This window comes from Accipiter gentilis, chromosome 1 (assembly GCF_929443795.1).
Source record: "Accipiter gentilis chromosome 1, bAccGen1.1, whole genome shotgun sequence".
NCBI classification, from domain to species: Eukaryota; Metazoa; Chordata; class Aves; order Accipitriformes; family Accipitridae; genus Astur; species Astur gentilis.
The window spans coordinates 16292631-16320233 of NC_064880.1; the positions used below are offsets into that span (position 1 = coordinate 16292631).

The 27603-nt window shown below is 40.2% G+C and overlaps 1 protein-coding gene across 9 annotated transcripts in view; it reads left to right on the forward strand.

Moving 5' to 3' along the window:
* The window catches only part of ERBB4 (erb-b2 receptor tyrosine kinase 4), a 645972-nt gene that overhangs the window by 472740 nt on the left and 145629 nt on the right, over positions 1-27603 (forward strand). For 6 of the 9 annotated variants that reach the window (XM_049809016.1, XM_049809051.1, XM_049809025.1 and 3 more), the window contains exons 12-16: positions 8-207; positions 10251-10383; positions 12779-12872; positions 14349-14503; positions 23397-23471. In XM_049809016.1, coding sequence (XP_049664973.1) covers positions 8-207; positions 10251-10383; positions 12779-12872; positions 14349-14503; positions 23397-23471 — 657 coding nt within the window. Of the gene's footprint in view, positions 1-7; positions 208-10250; positions 10384-12778; positions 12873-14348; positions 14504-23231; positions 23277-23396; positions 23472-27603 lie in introns of all 9 variants that reach the window. The other 3 variants (XM_049809033.1, XM_049809042.1, XM_049809070.1) reach the window with 1 other exon arrangement.

The following is a 27603-nucleotide window of genomic DNA, read 5'->3' on the forward strand; positions in this document are numbered from 1 at the left end:
ATGGCAGTGGCCTTTCCTTACTCATCCTAAAGCAACAAGGCATTACCTCTCTGCAGTTTCAGTCCTTGAAGCAAATCAGCGCTGGCAATATTTACATAACGGACAACAGCAATTTGTGCTACTACCACACTGTGAACTGGACCAGCCTCTTCAGCACACCCAGTCAAAAGACAGTGATTCATCGAAATAAAAAGGCAGAGAACTGCAGTAAGTACTGCTGCTTAGTGCAAATCTTGTTTATGATTGGCTCACCTGGGGGGAGGATGTTACAAGTACTGGCAGGATACAGTACAGTGAGCTGGCCAGAAACTTGGCTGATGTCTCTTGGAGCTACATGGACATCAATGGAGCTGTGATCATTTACAGAATCTAAGGATTTGGCCCCGTCTGCCTCTGGGCAGATTTGTAGGCAAATGAAATGTTTTAAGGTATGAGCAAATGAAAGGGAGAAGAGAGAGAGTGCTGCTTCCTTACCATGATGTGAACTTTCCAGATTAGAGACCCAGTTTCACAAATATGAATTCTGAAGGCTATAAATGTGGGCTGAATGTAGTGTTCATGAAAGGCAGTAATTCTAAAGATTTGAAAACTACAGCACTTTCCTTACGGAGTGCAATTAGCATCTTCTGCTTCCCCTACCCTGCTTCACCAAAGTGGCCCTGTCTTAATCCAGAAAGGTCACTTCGGACACTGTTTTTGATCACCGAGTTCCTCCTTTCTGTATTTCACCTATCTGATAAAGAAGATTACTGATAATTGGGCCTAACTGTCTTTTTGGAAGGCTTATGTGCCAGCACCTGGACTGAGATCATAGTACTGAAAAGCAAGTGAATGTTATGTAGGAGATGAAACTGTCTGGTTATACAGAAATCAGGCAGCAAATAGCATTAATACAGTCATATTGTAGCAGCAATACAGTTCCTTTTGAGCATCTGTTAGACTGCTAGCAAGAGAGGAGGTTTATTAAATTGCTGTATGTTTAAGTGATATTTCTGGGGTTTGTGCTTTGATCAGCCAGAAATGTTTGCTTTGGGTTTTTTCAGGCTGTGGTCCTACTTTTAACTTATTCTTTCTTTTAGTTCTTTTTTTTTTTTTTTTTTCCCCTCCTCTCCCTTTGAAGTACTATTCTGTGATACTTTGAGAGAGTTTGTGGCTGTGCTTATCACTGTAGTATGAGCGTACCTTCCCATGTTAGGTGAAACACCGCTATACATTTTATCACTGCTGCTCGGTTATTTTTCTAGTCTCTTCTGCCATATAAAAGCTACGTGAAGTAGAAAGTCTTGTTTGGTAGGTCACTGCATGGTTTTGTTGGTTTGGGTGGCATTATTATTATTATTATTATTATTATTAGGCTATTTCTCTACATACAAGTTTAAAAAGTGAAGTTTAAAGAAATGCCTCTTGCTGTTGTTGTAGATAGTTTAATTGTGATTGTGCCTGAGGGTGTAGAGGAAGAGGGTTGTTTCTTCACCTCTGGCAGACCACTGTCCACTTTTAAACTGCAGCATATGTTATCCTTTGATGTAAGATTTCTGTTATGTGAGACAGAAGGATGTGTTGAACAGAACCTTTCTTGGTAGAAGGTTTTGTGTATGATTGCAAAGGACATCCTTGGCATAGGCTGTGAAATTATGGATTAGACCCTTATATTTGGTAGAACATTTTGTGGGGAGGCAATACAGAAGGTGGAGGAGAGATGCAGTGTCTGCTGCTACTTCTGTGGTGAGGAAGTGCACAAGGGTGTCCTATATGTTGAACAGCTTCATGCCCTGGTGTCTTTCCTACTGTAGCCCAGCCAAGAGGTGACAAGGGCATGAGTAAATGAATCCAGGTGGTTGTCTGTGAGAGTAGCATAGCTCTTTTTGTCATCCAGAGATGATTGAACACATGATGATATTGTTATGTGGGAATGAAGCATGGATGAAGAGTCCAAGAATAGTGCTGAATGATGAAGGGAGTTAACCAGTTGCAGGACAAAGAAGGCTGCACAGTGTCTATTTTTAACACACCCAACTTTATCTTGTTATGAATCAGCTCCAGTTGTTCAACATCCATGAGCTTTGTATCATCATCTTTAATGGCTTGTGTTCTGTTTTTCATTCTTTCCATCTCAAGGCTTTTTCTTTGCTTTGAGTTCTTCTGTGGGTGAGTATTATTTGAACATTGAATAAGATCAGCCTTACAAGAGAAAAGTATGCATTTTCTGGCACCATCAGCTCCTTTGAATCTTGGATGAAAGCTCCTGACTTCCCATGAATAACTAGTGCCTTCAGTCTTGCCAGCTAGAGCATTTGTAGATGGCTTGTAGTTTGGTATGCATTTTGGTTTTTCTGCCCCCACATAGAAAGCCAACTATGAAAAAATGGTATATTATTTGGCAAATAGAGGTGTTGCCAAGAAAGGGAATGCCCAGGGGTGGTGGGTTGCTGGTTGAATTCCCCTGCGGTGGGGTTGGAGTTTAATAGGATCAAGTGATGAGGAGGAACCTAGTTCTGTGCTAGCAGTCTAGTAATAAGTGTATTTTGTATGTCATTACAGGAAAAATTAGCCCTTTGAGATTTCACGTGAGAAATTTCTTGGGCTGACAGAATAGAATCTGTCTGAAGAAGCACAAGGTCTTGATGACCATGCAAGAGTCACTAGGGTTATATTCCAACATCCTAGTGGTCCCATCTTGCTGGAGATACATGAACCTGTGAACCTTCCAGAGAGCACCTGTTTCCTCTCTACCGTATGAAAAACCGCTGACTGTGGGAGAAAAATCTTGCTCTTGGTGCTCTTTGATGTTTTCTAACAGCAGATTGGCTATAGCTGTCTGATAATGATGCATCATTTAATGACAGAACAACCAGCTCTCCTTCATTCCTAGAGATTTAGTATAAAAATAAAACAAGCAGTAATATGGTTGAACTCCGTTCATACAGTAATGTTTCCTCTTTGCTTTAAGCTCTCTATAACTTACAGTATGTTAGAAGACAATGGAAAACCACTCAAAGGTGAAATTTGTAAGGTGCTTTTCCCTTCATGGAATAGTGTCCCATTTGTTTCACTGGGTTTGAGAGCTTGGGGACATAACTGAACACGTTAGTTTGAAAGCTGTTCCCCTATTAGTTGTCAGGTCTCCTTGTCAAATACCTCTTTGCCCTTTCTTGTGATCGCTAAGTTTGAGTCCCTTTGAAGCAGCCACAACTACTGAAACCTGGGCTTCCAGGGCAAATGGAAACATGGATATACTGTCACATCATCCTCTTGCACTGTATGTCTTGTCACTACGTTTGCACAGAAAGGGGAAATGTAAACTTCATTTGACTTTTAGCTTGTTGAGGATTTGTTATAATAGAGACTTACTATTTTCCAGGAAGAAGAAAACTCGTAAAGATATTTTATGAAATTTAACACCAAGGGAATCTTCATGAGGAAAACAAATCTCATTCATTTCATTTTAAGAAGTCACAATGTAAGCTACAGTACCAAGGGACTAGTTTTAAAAATGGACTCCAACCTATGTTCATGTAGGCTGGGGGCCAAGTTACTCTGATCAGAAGGCATTGTCTTAGACAGCTGACTTCCTGAATCCTAATAGGGAACAGTGGTTTTCTCTCTCTATGCACGTCTGTGTGAATGAATTGATTAATGGTTTTTTGCCTTTTGAGAGTCAGCAGTAGATGAGAAGAACTATCCTGCTACTTCAACTCTGCCTGTCAGTCAGCAGCTCTCTGGGGTTAAATGGGTTCTGCTGCAGGCTAGATGTCTAACATCTTCACTAGATGTAGATAGTTACTTGGAGTAAGGCAATTACTTGGAGTAAGGCAATTACTTGGAGTAAGGCAGAACTGTTACTTGTAGCCAGATGCATTTCTCCAGCATCCTCTGAAACATCAAACAATTTTCAGGATAGGGCAACAGACTGGGGTTTAGGAGAGTTTTCTCTGAATCTTCCAGCACCTGAATGTTTGGGAGCTGAGGGCAAGCTTCTAGGTTTCCATTTCTGCCTTTCAGTTATTTTGCCTGTTCTAGACCCTGATCCTGCAGATGCTTGGGTATATGCCCATGCCTCTCTGAGTGACAAATAAGACTAATCAGAATGGGGAAGGGAAACAGTAAGTAACTATTTGCAGGATCGGAATCCATCCTCTATGGTAGAAATAGTGTCTGCTTGCATAGTAACTAGCAGGGTGTGACTTGTTAATAAAAATACCCATTAAAGATTTTATTTTCACATGGTTTCCAGTGAAGAAACCAGTCTAAACCATGTTAATTATTACAGCCACTCTCAAGTGTGTTTATTATTATTATTATTTTGTGTATTTTGAGTCACTATCAGCTTGGGTTTGTTTTCCTCACTAGTGATTGTTAATGGCTTAAAACAAGTTACAGCAAACATTTACTATCAATGTGTAGTTTTTCTTAAAATTCATGTAATAGCTTCCAAGATCTTCTAGTCAGCATCATATTTAAGTGACTTTTATGATACATCACAAGGTGATGATTATGTTTTCCGTACCATTTAATGCTGTGTTCAGCTGAACATATAAGTCAGTGAGGAAGTACTGAAAAATTGTTGAGGGAGTAAAATATTTGTGGAGAAGTTCAGTCTTTATTAATGTTTCATCTTTGAGATAACACTGACATTATAGACTTGGGCAGAAGTCTTGATGGGGTTTTTTTCAGTGAAGAAGATATAGACAACAGATTTCAGCCAGTGGAAAATGCTACAAAATTATCCAACGCACAGAATATACTCCTGATACCCTCAATGATTTCATCTTGCTGTTTCTGCCACTTCTTAACAATATTAAAATAGTCACCAAATATTTCATGGCCTCCAAGATAGCTTTTCTAAATGCTGGTTAAAAGCCTAGGGCAGATTTCACTTCTTTGTAGAATGTTGAAAATACAGGAGCAAAACATATGTCTGTTTTTTGTATTTTAAAAAAATCCATAAACCCCACAATGCTCTATTGCTACATCCTGTCTTTCTAATACTGTCCCACGCAGGGCCAGAGAGGGGTGGATACCTGGAAGGAGTGCGACCTCTCTCTTCTCTACCTTCCCTACACACATTCGGGGATTGAAATGTCAGTGTCCAAGTTTGTGTACACAGGGAACATAGCCTCTACCTTTGAGGCTGAGCACCATGGAAAGGGCAGCAGTATGTAATCATCAGCGAGAGACTTCTGAACTGTATAGACTCTAAAAGAAGCCTAGGCTTGGGGGCAAATTACAGGAGAAGACTTGAGGGCAAGGGACAAGATGAGGCTTCAACAGCCATTGCACCTTTAGCACAGTCTGATAGTGTCTCCCAAGTTTGTTTAAGGGTTCAGATGGCAAATGGGCATCTTCAAACTGATAAGCCGAGTGGAAATTAATTGGAGAGCATTTATCTAAAATGCAGTACTTGAAGCTCTCATCTAATGTAGACTTTTAATTGTCTACTACTATAAACTGTAATGTTAAACACTGTGCATAAAACTTACTTCATTATGAACATTATTAATGCAGAATGACTGACTGTAAAGTTTTTTGCTAGAGAATGGGCTCTGATAGTTAGGTTTTACTGTTGCTCCATGCTGAAGTAAAGATTCTGCCTTTTTTTTCCCGGCATGGGTTTTTTTATGGAACAATCAAAGGAGATTCGTATCAAATGTAAGTTCACACAAAATAAATATAGAAAAAAATGTTCTTTTATAAAGAGTTATTTAAATAATTCCTTTCAGCTTTAGTGACACCTGCAGTGCACAATGAAACCTTTCTAGGCAAAGGTTGTTATAAATGTGATTGTTATGAATTATGTCAATTTAGCCACCAATTAACAACATGAATAAATGATTACATTCATTAGCAGGCGTGATGCAAAGCTAATAGAAGTCTGCAAGAGCTTTTCTATTGAGTGAGCTTTGGATCAGGCCCATAAGTGTATAGCCAAATAGCAATAATTTTTCTTTTTTTACATAGCTGATTTTCTTGTGTTCTATCTAGGTTGAGGAAAAACATTGAACCTTTCTGCTTCTAACCTGTGTGACCCCATTAATAAAGAATGAACACTTGTTCTAAAACTCCTGATGAAAATGAGTTCCTGTCAAAAGCATTATTGTTCTTTCCTTCCACATATGGCCACGTGATATGGTGGAGCTTCAGAACATTCTCAGCCCATGGAAATGTCAAATAATGTGCCTAAAATTGAAACATTTCTTTAGCCATCCCTATAATTAAAGAAGAGGAAGACAGGCAAGCATAAGGGGGGTTTGTAAGTTGTCAAAAAAACCCACTCCCTTCTTGCCAAGATTCATTTATGAAAACATTTCTATGACTTAGAAATAAGCAGAAGGAAGTAGTGATTTTTTTTTTCTATTGCTTTTTTCAGATTTTTCAGATAGACTACAAGCATTGTGTTGGCTAGATTTCAGTAGGGTAATCATGATTTTCTTTACTGAAAAGCTCTCTTTTTATTTGCATAAGGTTACTCAGTATATTTTCTGAGCTATCTTGTAATTGTGTCACTTGCTATTTGAAGAGATATTTTAATGCAACACTGTGTGTGTGCGTGTGTAAATAAATTCTGATCCCAGAGTAGTCTGACAGCTGAGAACAGTGAAAAGACAGGAAATCGCTGGTAATAAAAGCACAATTTCAGTTTACCAAAAAAAGGTGAGAAAGCAAACAGGAAACTGCCTTTCAATGATGAGAGTGTGTAAAACAAAATCAGAAGAATTACTAATATTGTTAAGATTGAAAATGAGAACAAAGGGATCTCTAAAGCAGGGTGTTTTTTTAATTGCGTGACAAATACTTAAAGTGAGTCATTGACTAGAAAATAAAACTATTCATATAAAACGTTTGCTTAATTAGAACTGTGAGAGTTTCTGGGTTTGGGGTACAGTTTAAGCCTGAAGCTGTCTGTTAATCCCAGGTGTCCCTGTGGCAGGCAATGTGAGGCAGGACTCATATATTTGTCTGGTCAGTGTCACTCACACGTCACCATAAGACTGGATGAGATCAAGGGAGAGTGGCAGACCAGGCGTGAAGTGCTGGATTCTGCTCTGAGGGAGCCCTCACATGTGCTCTAAATCACAAGGCATAATTGGGGTTCCCCTGAAACGACCAGCTGTATCACCCAGAACTTTTTCCTGGGTGCTCCTGTAGACAATGAACATGAAATAGGCCCAAAGTAGCCTTTCATACCAAGTCAATGCACCTCCTGAACTGTACTGCACAAAGCCAGCATTAGACTGAGATATACATGAAACATCTAGAAGTAGGTGAGAAAGGAAACTGTGTGGGCTACACATGTAGCATTTGCTAATGCAAAGTTTTTGCCTAGTTCCTTTGATTTCTATGAAGTTCAGTTAGTGGCAGCATAGTGGAACTACTGACATCTAGTAGTTATAAGAATGTTGCTACGCTCTTAAAAAGTTAGGGTTGGGTCAATAATGAAAAGCTGAATTTTTTGTCTCTGCTCATACTGGCTTTGTGTGGTGTGGTTCCTTTGCAGCAGAATGATGCCTGATTCACAGCAGAGTTCAGGGAAAGAGAACAAGACACCTCTATGAAATGGCATGCTAAATAGCTCAGGTCTCTCTTGCTGGACTGGAATCTGCAATAATTAATATGCTTCAAAGGAAATTAAATGACCACTTGGAATTACTCCTAAATTTAATTATTTTATGTTTGACTGTACCTGATTTGAGCTTTGAGGCAAAAGAGGAATCAAAAAGATACTTCTGAACACCTTATGGATGTCATAATTAAGAAAGTATATGCGATATTAAAAAAACTAAATATATATATGTATTCAAGCATTCCAGCCTTGATAAGACATGAATGTGCAGACTTTTCATGTCTGAGGTTATTTGTGGTATTGTATTGAATAAGCTAGTGCTCATCTACCTGCTGGATTACATGTGTTGTAACAGCAGAGCCATGCAGGGTCAGCAACAGTGCCGTACAAGTAGGAAGCATGCTAGTGAATTGCCTGTTCTTGGATCAGTTTGCCTGCAAGGGCTGGAGGACATGAAATCTTTAATTGGTTCCTATGCCACTTGTAAAGGTGAAATGTCCTTTTTTGGCACTGAATTACAAAAATGTTCTAGGCAGAAAAGCAAACAATTAGATGAGGATCTGCCATTTTCAATCTCAGTAAAGCAAAATGTCCTATTGCAAGAAGAAAGGAAATATGGAAAAAGCTTCACTCCTCTTGCCTACTTGCTAATGGGCTAGGAGGGAGAAACCATGCATACAATTGTTGCATGTTTTTTTCTAAGAAGTGCTTTGTAATAAATTCAGTGGTCAGAAAGCAGGGTGACAGTGACAGGACAGGTAGTGTATATCAAAGGAAAGCACCCTGCCAGTGTGACATGACTTTGCACACCAGCAGGCAAAAGGAGGTGTAGGAATGCCTTGTAGGAAACAGAAGACAACGTAGGCTAGGCATGCTGTACAGATCAGAAGGATATGTTTGACAAACATGGTACCAACATCAAACAATGTTGCATGATGAAAAGCGGTGGTTAAGGAATGAGTCGCTGTAAGAAGCAGTGTGCTGTCCTATACAGTAGGCTGCTATGAGAGATGCTGAGTGGTTCAGACGTGGGACATTAAGTACACCATAGCACAGAATAACCAGTTTTAAAACATGCCATGGAGAGCAGAAAGCATCTTTATGCTGACTCTTCCATGACTGAGAAGGCCTTTGTGCTTCTCAGGAAATAAAACTCAGTATACTCTTTAATTGTTAAGGTGGATTGTAATGGACAGTACCTAACTGCACTGTTCCAGCCTTGGCAGTAGAGACAAAACCATCAGGTATCCTCAAATGAAAATAGGGCGCTTTTTTTTCCAGTCACCCAGCTATGCTGCTGTACTGAAAGAAGTGTAGAAAATAGCGCATGAAGAACTACTTTGTATTTAATATAAAGCTGCCAGAGGGCTTTTTGCATTCTGCAAAAAGATTTTCTGTTGATTTTGCTATTGCCTGTCTTTAAATGTGTGCTGGGCGTATGCAGTTGCTGTTTTATACATGTATTCAGTGGAAGTCTGTCTGTGACTGGATGTTTTAATTGCTACAGCATTGGAGGGGGTGGTAGAATTCTACCAGCAAACCTACTTTTATTTCATTATTTGATGCTTCCCTCAAGTTTTTTCTGGTAGTTTAAAAAGCAGACAAGTGTTTTTATATTTGCCATCTCTGATATTTCAGATCTTTGCTGTTTTTAATCTACTCAGTCTAGCGTGTAATCCATTTGTGTAAAACATTTCATCGTGCAAGAGTGAATTCAAATTAAGAGATCTACCCTTTCACATGCCAGGCTGAAACTGTGCAACTGGACTTTCTTGAGATGGCTGGAGAGATTAACACGTTTCCTTTTGCTCTTTGCTCATTTTCTCCATCTGTCACAGTCATCTAGATATTTATGTAGAGAAGGATTTCTGTAAAATAAAAGTACAGAATAAATTATGCTTTTTGAAACAACCTTTCCTTCTCACCCTTTGTTCATTGCTTATTTTGTGTGGTTTTGAGGGTTTTAATAGAAAGGCTCTTTGGCTTTTCAGGTGCATTTGCAATAAACAATTAAAAAATTACGGTTAATGCTGACCATCCTTCAACTTTTTCCCCACCATCCAAAAGTTTTATTTCAGAGTCCTCAATTCAAAGGTAGTGTTTTATAGTTTAGTTTAATAGCCCTTCTGTGGATTTGGACAATTGATTTTTCAAATCCTTTACATTTTTGGCATTTACCATGTCCTGTGTCAAGGAATTCTGCAGCTTGATCTAAAATCTCAGTTTTGAACCCTATTAGGTTCCTGTCTCTTTGAATGCCCATGAGGGACTTGGAAGAAGCAATGAACAATTGTTTCATGCTTACTTACCTTCTTGTCATTCATGATTTTATAGACCTTATCATGTCCTTTCTTGCCCATATCTAAGGCTACTTCTCTGTTTACTGCTGGTATAGAAGCTCTTCTCTAGTTTTGATAATCTTTGCAGCACTCTCTTAAACCTTTTTCTCACTCTACTGTATCCTGTCTGAAAATAACAGACCGGAAGCGTGTATAGTATTCAACCTGTGAGTGCACAGCGTGTTTCTGTAGTGTTATGATGATAATTTTCTGCTCTTTCTCTATTCTGTTTCTAGAAAATCTGAACGCTCAGTTTACTTTTCTGAGCATAATGGAATGCTGAATGAAATATTTTCCTGTGGATTTCAGAGGACTATGTAAATTAATAACAGTATCCTCTCTCTCTGCAGCTGCCGATGGAATGGTATGTAATGAGTTATGCTCAAGTGATGGCTGTTGGGGGCCAGGACCAGACCAGTGTCTCTCCTGCAAGCGCTTCATCAGGGGAAGGACCTGCATAGACTCTTGTAACCTGTATGATGGGTAAGATATTTCCCTTGCACTTTTCCCTGAAGTTGCTGATTACATTGTTCAGGACTTTAATGAATAAGTTATTTTGGGTTTGCATTAATCAATATCTGGCTCCATTGCCAATATTACTGATTTTGCGTGGAATATTTTGTGGGATAAGTTTTAAGGATTTCCAAATCTGAACTTGTGTAGGAGGCTTTACCTAGTATTCTGCTGACTAAAATCTTCATGCAGCATCAAAAGTTTGTTGCACCTTTTGCATTGCTGTTGATGTGAGCAATTCAATTTAGGTGAAGACTTATAAAAACCCCCACCATTTAGCCCTACTTGAATATTGGCACCCCTATTCAGAAACACATACAATTATGTTCTTTCAGATGAGTTAGATTTAGGCATGTGATAAAGAAATTCTCTGATTAAGGACCCCAAAGTAGGAAAACTCACTCTCTCTCTTTTTAGATAATGCACTGCGTATGTGTACACACAAATATAAATTATAAAACCAACATGAGTTCTTCCTCCCCTTTCCTTTTGCTACTCATGCACCATCTTTTCTTGAGGGTGGGTAGAGGAATACATACATTTGCACAGCCAAGGTGGCCGAATCTGCTTTGTGACAGAAGAATAGAGCTGAACTGCTTATATTAATTGCAGCAGCAGAAATTCATAATCAGGCCACGGAGGGAAACAGGTGGAATTTCGCTTCCTGTATAACAGTAAAATAAGGTTTGACGCGCCTCTTTAAAAATCAAGATAAAAACCCTAAATGATTTTAATTATCTTTTTCAGCTCAAACTGCTAATTGAAAATAAGATCACTGTATGGTTTTGTTCTCTTTCTTTTCCTGCCTTGGATGCCAACTCATGTAACTGTCAAGGAAGGAGTATTGAATTAACTCTCATATATACATAAAAATATTCTAAACTCTTCTATCTGGAGAATGCATGCAAAAAAAATCTTGTCAGAGTACAGTTTTATATGCTTAAAAGCTCCTCTTCTCTCCTCCTCTGCCACCCCCCCCCCCCCCCCAAAAAAAAAAGTTGCAGACCACAGTTGTGTTCTCATATGCACCAGAATATATTGGACCACATTTGGTGGCTTGCTGCCGTGAAGCCTGTGGCAGTATGATCACTCATGACCAGCCCTCAAGTCAGGATGTTCTGATCTGTATCAATTACTGAATTGTATTTACACTTTCCTCAGGCTCAATTCCTTCCTAAATATGTGATTTCTGACCTGGGGTTGGGGAGAAGTTTTTTGTTTGTTTGAGAGCTCTGTACATTCATCTCGCAGGGCAGCAACAATACTTCAGGGAAGGGTCAGAGGTATTTAATTTCTCTTAGTCCTCAACAGGCAAGATCTATCTCCAAAGTCAGAGAAGGATGAGCTCACTTGCAGTAAAGTGAGGTCTTCTTCAGCTGTATTGTTGCAATACAGCCTAATGGCTGTAGAGGAGTGGAGGGCCAGCATCAATAAACTAAGCAGAGAGGCCTTTACCCTTTACTTGGATACTACTAGTACCCACTAACATAAGTGTGCAGCACATGTTTAACTGGTTAATGCAATGAGATGGGATCCATCTGCAAAGCTTAGGTCTGTCCAGTCTGAGCTAGTTACATATATTCTGTCTTTGGTTAGTGGGAGAGAAACGACCTGTTCAGATGTTAATTCATCTCAGCCTAGAAGGGGGTGGGATGAATTGTGTTGAGAGGGTGCTGGAGGTTTGTTGTGAGGGGCAACTGGCAGCAGAAATGAGACACCTGGTGTTTGAAGAAAGAAATCCCACCTACTATTGCTACTCCCTCCCCCTCCCCCACCAGTGGTTAATTAAAAAAAAAAAAAAAAAAATCACTTGGGTGATAGTTTCTTGTGGGTACGTGAAATAAATGAGCAAAAGGATTTGATATTTTATAGATTCAGACCTCAGTCTAGAATTGTTGATGAAAAAGTTATGAGCCTTTTGGGCTCATAGAGACTTAACTAAAACAAGAGCAGTACTGTGATCAATGCTCTTTCTAATCATTTCCTACCTAATAGTATGTCTCACATGTAACAAGTGGCTTCCTGAATTTGAGCCATGAGTTACAATTCCATAGATAAAAATCAAAAAATGAGTTACTTAGTCCCATTAATGAGGTCCTTATTTTTTAAGGAGAGAGGGGAAAAAACCACTATAGTTTTATACTGGTAAACAAGATGTCTTCTGCTTCACCTGCCTGTGAATGAGGTTGCTGATGGGGCCTGCTTTTCAGCTGGTGTAAAGCAGCATAATGTCGTTAACAGAAGTGATCTCAGCTCACCTTAGTGAAGCTGGAATTATTTCCACCAGGTAAAGAGCTAGCCATTTTGTCTCAGTTTCAGTCTCACTTTTGGTTTCTCCTAACCTGCCTGCAAAATACTTTTCTAGGGAATTTCGAGAATTTGCAAATGGTTCTGTTTGTGTGGAATGTGATCCCCAGTGTGAAAAGATGGAAGAAAACATGATCACATGCTATGGACCGGTAAGAACAAAATTTGGTATATTATGGGCTAGCTTGTTAAAGTGTGCTAAAGCACAGACATTTTCTGTTTACAGACTTTAAAGCAGCTATTGAAAATTAATGTTAACAAAAGCAGAAAATATGTGTATTTTGCATGTAGGGAAAGAATTCTTCTCATGTTAAATTGGTGCTGGGAATAAACTTCCTTGGATCAACCTCCTTTAGAAAGCGGTTTAAAAAGTTTTCCTTTTCTTTCCTGAGTTGTCTTAATGCCTTAGTGGTACAGATGCACAAAATTTTTAAATGACAGATAGTATGCAGTTGTGATTTGAGTGCCCTATTTTATCACTGTTTCATTCTTTATACTCAGTTCTGTCCTGTTCTACTAAACTTCAGTTACATTTTTTTTTTCCACAGTAATTGTGGGAATTTGTCGCAATCTCTCGATTGGCTTAAACAATATGTTGGTTGGGTTGTTTTCTTAACTTAGGTTAGCCTTTTAGGTTGTTTTGGTAGAGCACTTTTTTTCAGGCATCCTAAATGAATGTTAACTGCAGCTGTCACCTTTATAATGGCCAGTGAGTCTTCTTTCAAAGATTATTGCTCTTTTGTGAGATAGAAGTTGTCTCTTTCTTTTAGTCCTTAGTATATTGCCAAGATTAAAAGTCACAAGTATCCTGGGCGATGAGGATTTGTATTTTAGGCTCTTCATTGTTGAGAAAATTTAACCCATACGTTATTTCCTTATTTCTGTGACTTACCTACTGAATGGAAAAAAAGACGTCACAATACTGTGTTTTCTGCAACACAACCATAAAGCAAGAAGCTAATGTTTCAAATGTTCAACCCATGAGTGAAATTTGGATTTGTAGCAGGGCTTATGGACATAAAATCCTCGACCAGTGCCCAACATGAACACCAGATTTGGTTATACACTGGCTTATCATCACAGCTTTAAAATTTTACTTTTACATTGTCCAGGAGCCTTGGTTTGTAGTTCGTAACAAGTCTAGTGTACGTATGTATTAAGAAGGAGACTTTGTAGTTCTTAAGTATTGTTGCGACCAGATACCACAGGGAGAATGTACTGTGGAAAAAAAATCTGGAGTGCAGAGGCAGGGGATCCCACTGAAGGGCCATCGCAGTTGGTTTGCAAATGTGGTTCATTATTGAACAATGTTGCAGGAAATTTCTCAGAGTTAAACTGGGCGTAAAGTCCATTGTGTTAAGTACACCAATAATATTGAGAAACCCATTTAGAAGCTGGACGTTAGTCTTACGCTCTGCAGAATAAGTTTATGGCCAAAAGAACCAGGATTTACATATCTGCTGCTCCTTAACAGAGACTGGAACCATACAGCAAATTCACTGTTCATTGGGAATGAAATGTTACTACAGTTATTGCTGACTGTGCTGTCAATCTAGGACCTGCAATTGTAGTTCTGCAGAAGACAGAATAACTTGAATGCACTGCATTTCTTTGTCCACACTTTCCAGGGACCTGACCACTGCACGAAGTGTTTCCATTTTAAGGATGGTCCCAATTGCGTGGAAAAATGTCCTGATGGCTTACAGGGGGCCAACAGCTTCATTTTCAAATACGCTGATGAGGATCGTGAGTGTCATCCATGTCATCCAAACTGCACCCAAGGGTAAGCGCAAATTCTGTGAAGTGAGCCATCCTATTTACTGTTTAGAGTACATGAAGATTTACATGCAGTTTGGCTTGGTAAAGCACTTGTCCCACTCCTGAAAACAGAGTGTGTGCAGCAGTAATGTAACCTTTGGTTTTCAGGTCTCTCGTGACATTCGGGTTCCAGTCATGAATGTCTAGCAGCTTATCAGAAGAAAAACTTAACACCCCTTTTGAAAACCATATAGAACAACTTTTCACAGCAATGCTCTTAGCCTTCCTTTTAGCAACCACTGGTTTGTAGCAAATGCTGCCATTGACACTTGAGTGTAGGCCTGTAAAATTACTTTATTTTTAGTATTTATTTGTTGATGGAGTTTTCATGTCTGCTTCTTGGTATTGGTGAACTAAACTGGCAGCACTACTGTGAAACTAAAGTGTTACTGCTCTCTTTTTTCTTAAGGGGACTGATGCAAAGGGTTTGTCTGAAACCAGACTTTGTACAGGAGTCTGAGTATCAACTCCCCAAGTCCTGTCTAAGTGTCCAAAATCACTTGTTGCATTTGGAAATATACAGCCCATGTATCTGAGCGACAGTTAAGAATTTGTGCAACAAAAGAATAGTAGTCATATATACAACTATTGTTTTGCATGGGCCACGTAAGTTATAAATGTCTTCTCAGTGAGATAGTTGATGGTGTCCAGCATACAAAGAAAGGGAGAGGCAGCCAGGGGATAAAAGAAAATTTCAGCCAGTGAAATAATCTTTGACAAGAGGCTCTTATTGTTTAGCAGCTAAAATTAAACCAGGAAATTATTCAATGTAATCTCGATGTCAACAGCTGTTGCCATTCAAAACGAGACCTTTTGCTGGTTTTGCAAATCTAATTACAATAGAGCCATTAGGAAAATGAAAGTGAGATTGCAAAGACACAGCCAGGATCTGTTACAGATTTATCTTCCCCTCGGACCCTTTAAATCAGTTGCACAATAATAAAAGTCCTGCTACTGTGGAAGAAGAGTGTAAGAAGAAACAATAAGAAAAGATCCACTTTCTTCAGGAGTGCTGGTCCTGTATTTAATAGATGGTGCAACTGCCAACTCTGATGGAATCTGACAAGCCCAGCTATGGATGATAGATTTACTGTCCATCCTGTGTAAAAAGTGCCTTGCAGCTCTGCTGGCCTCTCAGAAGACCAGGATGTGACGCTTCTTCCCATTCCATCCTCTTTTCTGGGGAGGTCTAACTGATGTAACTATTACTAATCTTCGTGGCACAACTGTGTTTCTCCTAGACCAGGAAGGGAGCAGAAAATTTTCCATGCCTTTCCACTTCTTCCTATGCATCAGTATTTTGCAAGTGGTTGGTTGTTTTTATCTCCCCGGATAGAACTGGATCAAGAAGGGAGGCTTTTATGCCTTGTGATGAAAATCTGACATTCTAGTTCATAAACAAATAGGAAGAGCATTAAGCAGTTGTAACTGAACTTGCCAGTATTCATTGGTGACCCTTGGTGACACAGAGTTCCTTTATGCTGAGTTATGTTGTCCTTTAATCCTTGAACTTTTAGTTTTCCCTTCTTTTTATTTTCTGCAGGTGATTAGGTGAAAGAACATCTCACTTAGCATTGTGTGCCAATCCCCAGAGAAATGACAAACTACCACTAGTAAAAGGGCCAAAGGTCTCACCCAGGTTACATAAGCAAAGGTGTGGTTATCTCCCACATGCAGAGCTATCCCTTTGCCATGAGTCAAATACTATCCCTCATAGAAATCCTCATCTTCTTATTACACAGTTGATGTGTCTATTCTTCGGTATTTTTTTACCCCTCACAAAAGCAACACCCCACCACCCCCCAAACCTGGGTAAGCATGGGTATTCTTTTCTAGTGTTCCTAAAGACTTTCTGGCATGTGATTATGTTAATGAAACTGTTAATGACTGTCCCAGATGTTTGGGGTTTATGGGTTTTCTATCTTCTTGCCAACATTGTCAGGGGCTGAATATGCCCACAGAGAGAAGGGAAATCAGTTACTCTCTCTCCTTTTCTCCTTCAATACTGAATTCTCTAGTTTCATACCCTTCCTTTAGAAATTAATATTTAAATTCCCCTCAGTCAGAATTCTTCAGTGAAATAGGTTGTGGCAGGAACACATCTTGATATTAGGCTCATGACTGAATGGCTACAGAGAAACAGTAATTCTACTTCATCTAGCATGTCCATTCTCCTCTTTGTCAGTTCAATTGCTGGAGTAAAACCGATGCCCTCGCAGTACAGCTTGGATACTCATCAAAAAGTGTTGAGCTGCTGCAGAGCAGTGCTCCCAGTGTGGTATTATCTCATTCCTGCAGTGCTGCTCTCTTTGAATCAGGCTGCTTGCTAAAATGGGTTGTTAGTTCTCATACATTGTTTTTAGTCATCCCTACCTGTTGTTGTCACCAAGGAAGATATCTGTCCCACCTCTATGTTTCCTCTGAGCTTTTTGCCACAATTTCATCGTGGCATTTGCCAGTGATTGCTTTACGCCCTAGAGCATGAGATTTGCTAACACCATTCTCCTCCCTTATTCAAGTATAATGACTGCTTCTGTTAATACGTGTGTAATTATCCAGCCCTGTTAATGACCTTACACTGACTAAGAGAACTATCAAGGAGTGACTTCCTTGGATGCAACTATGCTCTTTGCCTTGTGTCCCCATGATAAACATCAGCTACTTGAAGCCAGTTTGGAGCAGATCTGAGGCACGTGGAACAGCTATCCCATTTAATTCAAGAGAGTCAGAAAGCATTTGGCACCTTTTCTTGCAGAACTAGCCAAAATAGAACACTTTCACAGAAATAAAATACTAATTATGTAATAGCATTTGACAGTCTGCTTCCTTACTGGGCAAGACACAAATGGGAGATCTCGCTGGACAGCTCCCCTCATCATAAAAAGGCATTTTCTCATACAGATTTTTGAAGGAAGTGTATTACTCTTCACCAAAACTTTATTTTCCTTCTAAGCCAAGACCAGAGAAGTCATGGAAGCCGTATCAACATGCGTGTGGTCCAGAAGGGGTTTGAAGTCAGAAGTACTGTCTTGCCCCTAAAGCTTAGGTATATTTTTAGGAAAGCGTTATGAATTCCAGATGAAACAATAGTGCAAATTCAATGGCCACAAACTCTGACTACGAAACTGTTACTATTTCATTGATACAAAATTTCCTCCTACCCCCTGCCCTTGTTAAACTTTTTTACTATCACTATCAGTATGCAGTTCCTATTAGGTAAGTAACCCCCTGGTTTTGAGTTGACTGGCTTCATCCATAGCAATAGTTGTATGACTGGGGGCATTGCCACAACTAAGGTTTTCTCCTGTCCAGAGTTAGTCCATTTATGGTATTGTATAATCAATTTTGTTTCCAATGACAAAGATTTTTGAGTATTCATCTGACTAGAAATGGCTTCACTACTCCACATCCGTGAACAGTTAAGGCCCTACCTTTCAGTCTTAAGGAAAATTGATGAAAGACAATATTTGTGACAGGTGGGGAAAGGATTGTTTCATGAAAAAGCAGTTGTTACTCCAGTTTTCACAACCGTTTTGACTCATCATTTTCTTTCAGAGGATCATAGAATCATAGAATGGTTTGGGTTGAAAGGGACCTTAAATATCATCTAGTTCCAACACCTCTGCCATGGGCAGGGACACCTTCCACTAGACCAGGTTGCTCAAAGCCCCATCCAGCCTGGCCTTGAACCCTTCCAGGGATTGGGTATCCACAACCTCTCTGGGCAACCTGTGCCAGTGCCTCACCACCCTCGCAGTGAAGAACTTCTTCCTTACATCTAATCTAAATCTACCCTCTTTCAGTTTAAAACCATTACCCCTTGTCCTATCACTACACTCTCTGTTAACAGAGTCCCTCCCCATCTTTCCTGTAGGCCCCCTTTAGGTACTGGAAAGTTGCTATAAGGTCTCCCTGGAGCCTTCTCTTCTCCAGGCTGAACAACCCCAACTCTCCCAGCCTGTCCTCATAGGAGAGGTGCTTCAGCCCCCTGATCATCTTTGTGGCCCTCCTCTGGACTCACTCCAACAGGTCCAGGTCCTTCTTATGTTGGGGGCCCCAGAGCTGAACACAGAACTCCAGGGAGGGTCTCACAAGAGCAGAGTAGAGGGGTAGAGTAGCCTCGCTTGGCCTGCTGGTCACGCTTCTTTTGATGCAGCCCAGGATGCGGTTGGCTTTCTGGGTTGCAAATGCACGTTGCCAGGTTGTTAAGCTTCTTGTCAACCAACACCTCCAACTCCTTCTTTACAGGGCTGCTCTCGATCTACTCATTGCTCAGCCTGTATCTGTGCTTGGGATTGCCCTGACCCATGTGCAGGACCTTGTGCTTGGCCTTGTTGAACTTCATGAGGCTTGCACAGGCCTACCTCTCAAGCCTGTCAAGGTCCTTCTGAATGGCATCCCTTCCCTCCAGCGTGTCAACCACACCACACAGCTTGGTGTTGTCAGCAAACTGGCTGAGAGTGCACTCAATCCCACTGTCCATGTCACCAACAAAGATGTTGAACAGTGCCGGTGCCAATACCAACCGCTGAGAAACGCCACTCATCACTGCTGTCCACTCAGACATCAAGCCATTGACTGCAACTCTTTGAGTGTGACCATCCAGCCAATTCCTTATCCGCTGAGTGCTCTATCCATCAAATCCATGTCTCTCCAATTTAGAGACAAGGATGCTGGGGGGACAGTGTCAAATGCTTTGCACAAATTCACATAGATGAAATCAGTTGCTTTTCCCTTATCCACCAACACTGTATCGCTGGCAAAGGCCACCAAATTTGTCAGGCACAATTTGCCCTTAGTGAAGCCATGTTGGCTGTCACTAATCACCACCTTATTTTCCATGTGCCTTAGCATAGTTTCCAGGAGGATCTGCTCCATGATCTTGCCAGGCACAGAGGTGAGACTGACTGGCCTGTTGTTCCTCAGGTCTTCCTTTTTTTCCCTTTTTAAAAATGGGGGTTATGTGTCCCGTTTTCCAGTCAGTGGGAACTTGCCCAGATGCCACAACTTCCCAAATACAATAGATAGTGGCTTAGCCACTTCATCCACCAGTTCCCTCAAGACCCCCAGATGTATCTCATCAGGTCCCATGGACTTGTGCATCTTCAGGTTCCTTGGATGGTCTTGAACCTGATCTTCTCCTACAGTGGGTGGTTCTTCATTGTCCCAGTCCCTGCCTTTGCCTTCTGCATCTTGGGCAGTGCGGCTGGAGTACTTGCTGGTGAAGACTGATGCAATAAAGTTGTTGAGTAACTCAGCCTTCTCCATGTCCCAGGTAATCAGGTCTCCTGTTTCCTTCTGGAGAGGGCCCACATTTTCCTTAGTCTTCCTTTTAGCACTGACATACCTATAGAAGCTCTTCATGTTGCCCTTGATGTCCCTGGCCAGATTTAAGTGTATCAGGGCTTTAGCTTTCCTAACCTGATCCCTGGCTGCTCGTACAATTTCTCTGTATTCCTCCCAGGCTACTTGCCTTTGCTTCCACCCTCTGTAGGCTTCCTTTTTGTGTTTGAGTTTGTCCAGGAGCTCCTTGTTTATCCACACAGGCCTCCTGGTGGTTTTGCCTGACTTTCTCTTTGTTGGAATGCATCGCTCATGAGCTTGGAGGAGGTGATCCTTGAATATTAACCAGCTTTCTTGGGCCCCTCTTCCTGTCAGGGCTTTATCCCATAGTACTCTACCAAGCAGATCCCTGAAGAGGCCAAAGTCTGCTCTCCTGAAGTCCAGGGTAGGAAGCTTGCTGTGCGCCCTCCTCGCTGCCCTAAAGATCTTGAACTCCACCATTTCATGGTTGCTGCAGCATAGGCTGCCCTTGAGCTTTGAGTTCCCCACCAGCCTTTCCTGCTGGTGAGAACAAGTTCCTGCGTAGCACATCTGCTCGTTGGCTCCTCTGTCACTTGAAGAAATAAGTTGTCATCAGTGCATTCCACCGACCTCCTGGATTGCTTATGCCCTGCTGTGTTGTCCCTCCAACAGATACCAGGGTGGTTGAAGTCCCCCATGAGGACCAGGGCTTGTGAACGTGAGGCTGCTTTTATCTGTTTATAGAGGGCGTCATCCACTCGGTCTTCCTAGTTGGGTGGCCTGTAGCAGACCCCCACTATAATGTCACCTGTCCCTGCCCTCCCTTTAATCCTGACCATAAGCTCTTCATCAGCTCCTCATCCATCCCCAGGCAGAGCTCCATACGCTCCAGCTGGTCATTGACATAGGGGGCAACACCCCCTCCTCCTCTCCCCTGACTGGAGGGACAGAATGATTATCTGTGAAGCTAGGATGAGCTCCAAGTGTAATTTTCTGTATAAGCTGTATTGGACTGTTTTAAGGTACTGAATATATCATTAATAAATTGGCACGTATTGGTTAACCAGTTCATTTTACAGAGCGAACTTGGAAATGAAAATATCATCCAGACTCCACGCAGAAGAAGGAACCCTGGGGGTGAATGGAGTACCAGTGTGATGTATGATTGTGTCATGCTTATACTTACATGTGTCAAAAAGCCTGAAACCAAGGAAGTTACTTCCAGAGGAAAAATAACCGATGACTAGGTGGTGCAAAATAACTTGTTAATAGATATGGCCGCTACTCACACAGTATTGTACTTTACTGCATGTAATCAGGACAGCCAGTCAGAGAGTAGAAACTATTCAACATGACTAGGAGTAATGGAAATTGTACCTGGACAGAATTTTCTGTTTGGGGCTGCAAAATCCGCTGAAGAAGATTACGGGTTTAAATAAAAATCAATGGTGTTTCAGCCTAGAGTGGGTGAGGTCCAAACAGCGCTTTCTCCTTGGATTTAAGTTCTTTTCTCCAAAAGTCTGAAAGAACAAATGTACAAATGTGGAATGACTCCAAGACAACAGGCTCTTCATGTTAGTCTGCCAGTTATCTGAACTACTAGTAATGGGCTCTCAGATCTCTAATTTGAATAGGGCCTTCTTTTTATTTATAGTAAGAGTCTGAACTCAGCTTCTCTTGACATGCTAGGAAATGGAAGATCTGAACAACTTTTTTTCAGCCTTCTTCATTACTCAAATGTTTTTCTGCAAATTGCTGAGAATGCCATGAAAGGAAGAAATGTTGGATATGTTTGAGACTGGTTAGAATTCAGACAGTCCTGAATTCTGAAGTCCTGAAGCCCAGGGCAGCTGAAATTTCAAAAAACACCCTTCAGGAGTTCTCTCTATTAAGTTTTTGAACTGCATTTAAATCTACCCTTTCCATTTATGTGTTATCTGGCCACCTGGGTATTTAATGAATCCTTTTTATGTCTGCACGTTTGCTGAAGGAAACTGTTACTGAGGAAATCCTTACAATTTGTGTTTGCATGTCACAGTTTTTTGTAAAAATAAAAATTCAAGTAAACAAACAAGAGGTAAGGTTCACTATCATTCTGCTTTTCCTGATGGGCAGCTAAGGGGAAATTGAATTCACTGAATTTATATTATAATGGCAGAGTGATGGCTAATTGAAATGCAGCAAAAGCTGATGAGTGGCAAGTGATGGTGAAGTGGAAAGAAGATCTCAGGGGAGCACATTTGAACTCTTTGAGATTTTTGACATGCATATCCCTCTGTCAAAGCCAAACTGAAAGCAGGAGACTTTAAAAAGAGTTTGGGATCATACCTTAAATTTAAAATGCCTCAACAGAAATGAGTTTCAGTCTATTGATGTGTCAGATCACCTGCTCCTGTAGTAGATGTACAGCCAAAGAGCCCGTTAATAAAATGGCTCTGAGATCATGTTAAAGATTTGAAATTAGTGGTACGGTTTCCTTAAAATGCTGAGAGCTAGATACTCCTCACGGCTACAGAGGGACTAGCTGGGCATTCAGCTCTAAAGGGTGTCAGGTTGTCTTAACCCCTAAAAGCTTAACTTCATGTATTTTGTCTCTGAGAATCCTGACTGTGTGTAAATGTGTAATTGACTTGCTATTTGAATGCAGAGGACCTAGGACACCACTTCACTACTGCTCTTCATGAGGGCAGGGAAAATCCACGCATATCCATGTTTTGCAAACAGACTCTTTCTCCATGGTGGTGCTTTAGTGGTGCTGCATAAAGTGATTCCCTGCATTTCCATTGCCTTTGGTGAGCACCTACTGATTTTGCAGGTGGAGGACTTTTGGCAGCATCTAAGGAAAGCAGAATAAAATGCCTCAATCAGCAGACACCAGTTTGCTCTGGGTTTTGTTGGAAGTTCATCCTTGAGCTTCCCTGATAAAAGTATAGTCCGCTTCCAAAATATTTCTGTAGTTGCCCTAGCTAGGATCTTAGAACAGAATGAACAGTTGCATCAATTACAGAAATAAAAAAAAGTTTTGCATTGTGCTCCTGGAGGTCTCATCTTGCAAATGAACAGCTTTTGTGCAGTAATCACTGGTTTGATGATGCAGACAACATCCAGAAAAAGCAACTCTATTGTCAGGACTCCCACGTAAGCAGGTGAAGCTGCCTTAAGTGTTGTTTGAGCCAAGATACGTCCAACCTCGGAGTGCTGTTTATGTTGCTATAATTGTTCCCGTTGCAAGTTTGTTTTTCTCACAAGCTATAATTTTGTGGTGACTTAGGTCTCTCTTGAGAATTGTAATTAAGAATGTGGCACAAAGAGGGGATGCATGCTTCTTGGATCTGTAAATAACAGATTTCTCTCTTTCTCTCCCTATTCTCAATTTGGATTTGCTGCAGGTGCATAGGGCCACGTATTGAGGACTGCATTGGCCTGATGGATAGGTACTTGCCGAGTGATCATTCCCTGTGTGTCTTCCATCCTCCATGTGTGGACAAGGGCGCATGCGTGTGCATGTCCTTGTGAATGGCAAATGACGTCTTTTGTTCTGTAATTGCCTGCAGGTGTAGAGGTCCCGCTAGTCATGACTGCATTTACTATCCATGGACACGACAGTCCACTTTACCACAACATGCTAGGTAACATCCACCACTTTTCCATTTTTGTACACAAGGTCCTTCCCTGGTTACCGTAGGAATGTCATACTATCCATTTTGTTCTGAAACGCAAATTATGGGGAGAATATAATTTGTTCTTAAGTAAGATATGCCTCTGAACACCCAAATTTACTTTTGCATTTGAAAGCCAATTAAATATCTCGTTTAGGGTCATTAGAAAATCCCTTCTTTTTTGGTTTGGTTTTCTTTTAGTTTAAATCAATGAGGATTTAGTTCTGAAATTTTCTGCAGAAGTATGTAATTTTTGATGAAATTTTACTAGAAGTAAACATGGTGAATATTCTGGTTAAATTGGAATTTACTTCTTTTTTGCTGATTTGTTGGGGGTTTTTGTTTAAGACAGAGCTTAAAACAAATGAAGTTTTTTCTTCCATAATTCTTCTCTGGAAAAAAGTAAATATTTCAGCAAAACGGAATTTCTTCCTTAATTTACAAACATTATTATCTGATTTTTTTATTATTATTTTCTCTTTTAAAAAAAAATCTTAAACTTGCAGCAATTTTATTTTTCAGTAATGATGATTGAAACAAATTAATGCAAGAATACTCCAAAATATTCTGGTTATACTCTGCATTCTTTTTCATGAAAGCCCTTCATTGCCACTGAGTTTGTTTATTTTTAAATTCAAACTGGTTAGTATGACTTCCGGGCTTTGGGATTACTGTCCTGAGCTGACTGGATGAAAAAAATACCATTTCAATCAATTTCACCTCATTAAGGATTTTACTTTGGGTTTTTTTTCATGTCTTTTTTTAAAGATTTTAAGGTTGCCTTCCCTTCCTATTTGTGTACCTAATGTGAATATTCCTGTTTCTAGCTGTTGAAGGAGAACATGTTTAGGCTTGAAAAACAGTACTCTATAAATGGGATACTTGTTTAATTAAATCAATATCAATTTTCACTTAATTCACAGACCAATGAATAAGCAACAGAAGAATACTGAGTTTTTCAGTATTTTCTTTAATCTGGAATATCCAGTTTGAGATAATTCTGTGGGGAACTCATTTTCAGATGTACTCATCCAAAGTGAGTTGCCCAAACCAAGCAATCCGTTTTAAAGGTCTCCATTTTGTCAACTTTTCTCAAAGCAGAAATACAGAAAATGTGTTCTTACTTGCATAAGTTTAAGGGTTTACCAAAATACTGAGGATGAAGGCCTTGCTGAAGTTCTTTGCTTTAGTAACCAATTTAAAAATAACATGTATTTCATCAATTGGATTTTTAATCAGTTTTTGAGGGAACATTAAGGGCTTTATACTAGAAGACAACTTGTTAGCTGTAGTGTAACTCTTACAGCATTACAGGCTGCTTGTTTTGGCTTTGTCTGTTACCCCAAAAGCCAATCAGACCTTGTTCACTGTTTAATTCAAGTGGTATAACTCCAAAACTTACCTTTGCATTGAAAATGTTCAGGTAGTTGTAAAGTCTCTGAAGGTACTGCCAAATACCCACTGAATTTGATGGAAAGACTCCTGTTAATCACAGTGGATGTTAGATTGGGCCCTATATTTAAAAGTGGAATTAAAGGAGTGGAACCTCGAACATGATAACACAACGCTAAAGAAAGTGTTGTCTAGTAGGGTGCGAGGCTTAAGCCATGTGTTAGCAGGCAATGCTTATTTTGGTTTATATGTTGTGTAAATCATAGGTTTTGTCTCGTTGAATCTACTGGTAAGGTAGTAAAGCAAATTATTAAGGGGGGTGGAAATTAAAGCAATTGTTTTACTCTGCTCAAGTGATCAATTGCCTGCTCCATTCAGTCTGAGGGGAAGAGCCTCAAATGTTTCCTTTAAATCTGATGGATTTTTTTTTTTTCCAACTTTGCTGAATTTATTTTAGGAAAATTACTGCACTGTGTTTAAATGTCAGTAGGTATGTATTCTTTCACTTTTAAGCCAAAGAAGGAAATTTCATACCTTTAAATTTATTAGATTAGTGAAATTATGCATTTTTTAAATTTTTTTTGTGTGAAAATTGTTCGTTTTGTTTGGGCTAAAAATGGGCAAAACTGCACTGGCAAAGTGATACTTTTTATTACAGTAGGAATGTAAATAAAAAATGGGTATGTTTCACTTTAGATAGAACCTTCTTCATGTCCCTTTGACAACTGCGTGTCCTCCCTAGATTTACAGACCTGAAAATAATTAATAATCAGTTTTACCCTTATCCATTCACTTGAATGTCTTCCATTGATCTGAATTAGCAGTGAGTTGAAGGGCGGGATTCTCTGCTGTTCAGGCAGCTGAAAGTGAGAGGAGGGCTCTAACCACAAACGACGAGATATTTCTCATCTTCACCTATTTCCATTTTCATACCAGTGTTGCTTTTCTTTCCAGTTTTGTGGTTTGCAAATTGGTTTTGCCATGATCCATTGACTTGAGGGCTTTTGTAAGAGTCTGGTAGAATAGCAAAGGAATTCTTACTGTCGTGTTTAATAAAGATTAATCAGATGTGCATCACATGGCTTGTTTTTGAGATGACCTGTGAAACTTCAGGTTTTCTGCTTATGTTTGGTCCCTTATATTTTGTGGAAAAAAATCCTTACCTTTGGGATTGCATGTCTTTCTGCATATGTGTTTGGTTTTTTTAAAACCTTAACTTCAATAGAGTTCTGTCCAAAAGGATGCAAGAAACCCTTTTCCCATTTCCAGCTCAGTGCCACGTATAAGGGCTATCTTAGCCCTTTTCCTCTAGCCTACTTGAAAGACTTTTCAAATGACTGTTAGGTTACTTGCTGGATCTCACATGCCTTTTTTTTTTTTTTTTTTTTTCCTTGTGAGGACCCACATTTATTTTTGATGTGTTCAATTTATCCTCACAAAGGCTTTCACTGTATTCTTAATTGCCAGGAAAAGTTCAAACTCTAAAGGAGTCAGAAGTCACAGGAAAAATGAGTGCTGCTTCTGCTTGTGGTTAGTTGCAAATTCTAGTTATTGTCATTATAGCTCTTGATTTGCTGCAGTTGAAGTCATATGGTAGGGAAAGCCTTTCCTCACATTTGTGACATACATTCTGCCTGTATTTATACTGTGTTTAATTCATAGCATTCCTGTCTCAGTGTTTTCTGATTGTAATTCGTGTGATTCACTGAGGAAGTTTGCTGAGATGTTTTTCTGGCTGACCTCATCAGACTGCTCAGATGACACATGGGCCCAAAGGAATGGGACAGGCCAGCAGAGAATTCCACATGCAAAGTGGAGTCCTTAGCTGGCATGTAACTAACATCGCTGCTTCTTTGTCCTTCTTTCTGTCTTCTTCCTTCCTTCCCTTCCGTGCTGAGAATCTCAGCCCGAGGAACAGAGAGGAGACAAGAGCCTTGTGTCTTGGCTTTACTCAGCTGCTCGTAGCTCATCCGATTGTTCTCTGACTTTTAGGGGTGGGGGGAGTAGGTACTAGATTATTACTGTAAGGCGTTAGTTTGAGTTCCCCCTTCTGTATCAACCTTTCCTAGAAATCACCGAAGCAAAGATGGAAAACAGATGGAGGCTGGAATTTCCCAGTCAGCCCAAAGGAGTTAGCTGCCCTCCTTTCCCACCCCTTACTAGAATGACTGTCCTCTTTTCAATACTTTCTGAAAATTGTAGAGAGTGCTTTCCTTGGGTGGAACACTATACTTGTTAAGAGATCTGGAACAAAGAGTGAGAGGAGGAATATGCCTGCTTCAAAGATTTGGATAACCATTGCCTAAAAGGAAGATCGAAAAACTGTAAAAATCATGGAATCATTTAGGTTGGAAAAGACCTTTAAGATCATCGAGTCCAACCGTCAACCATGCCTGCTAAACCATGTCCTGAACTGCCTTGTCGATGTGCTTTTTGAACACCTTCAGGGATGGTGACTCAACCACTTCCATGGGCAGCCTGTTCCAATGCCTGACAACCCTTTCAGTAAAGAAATTTTTCCTAATATCCAGTCAAAACCTCCCCTGCCACAACTTGAGGCCTTTTCCCCTCAAATAAGAATTATAACAAAAATAACACTCTGCTGCCCATTAAGAACTCTAGGCAGTCACAAAAGGCTGCTGGTTCTATGCTCCCCTGTTCCCAAGTCCACCAGAAAAGTTTTGCTAAATCAGTTATCGAAGCTAGGCTG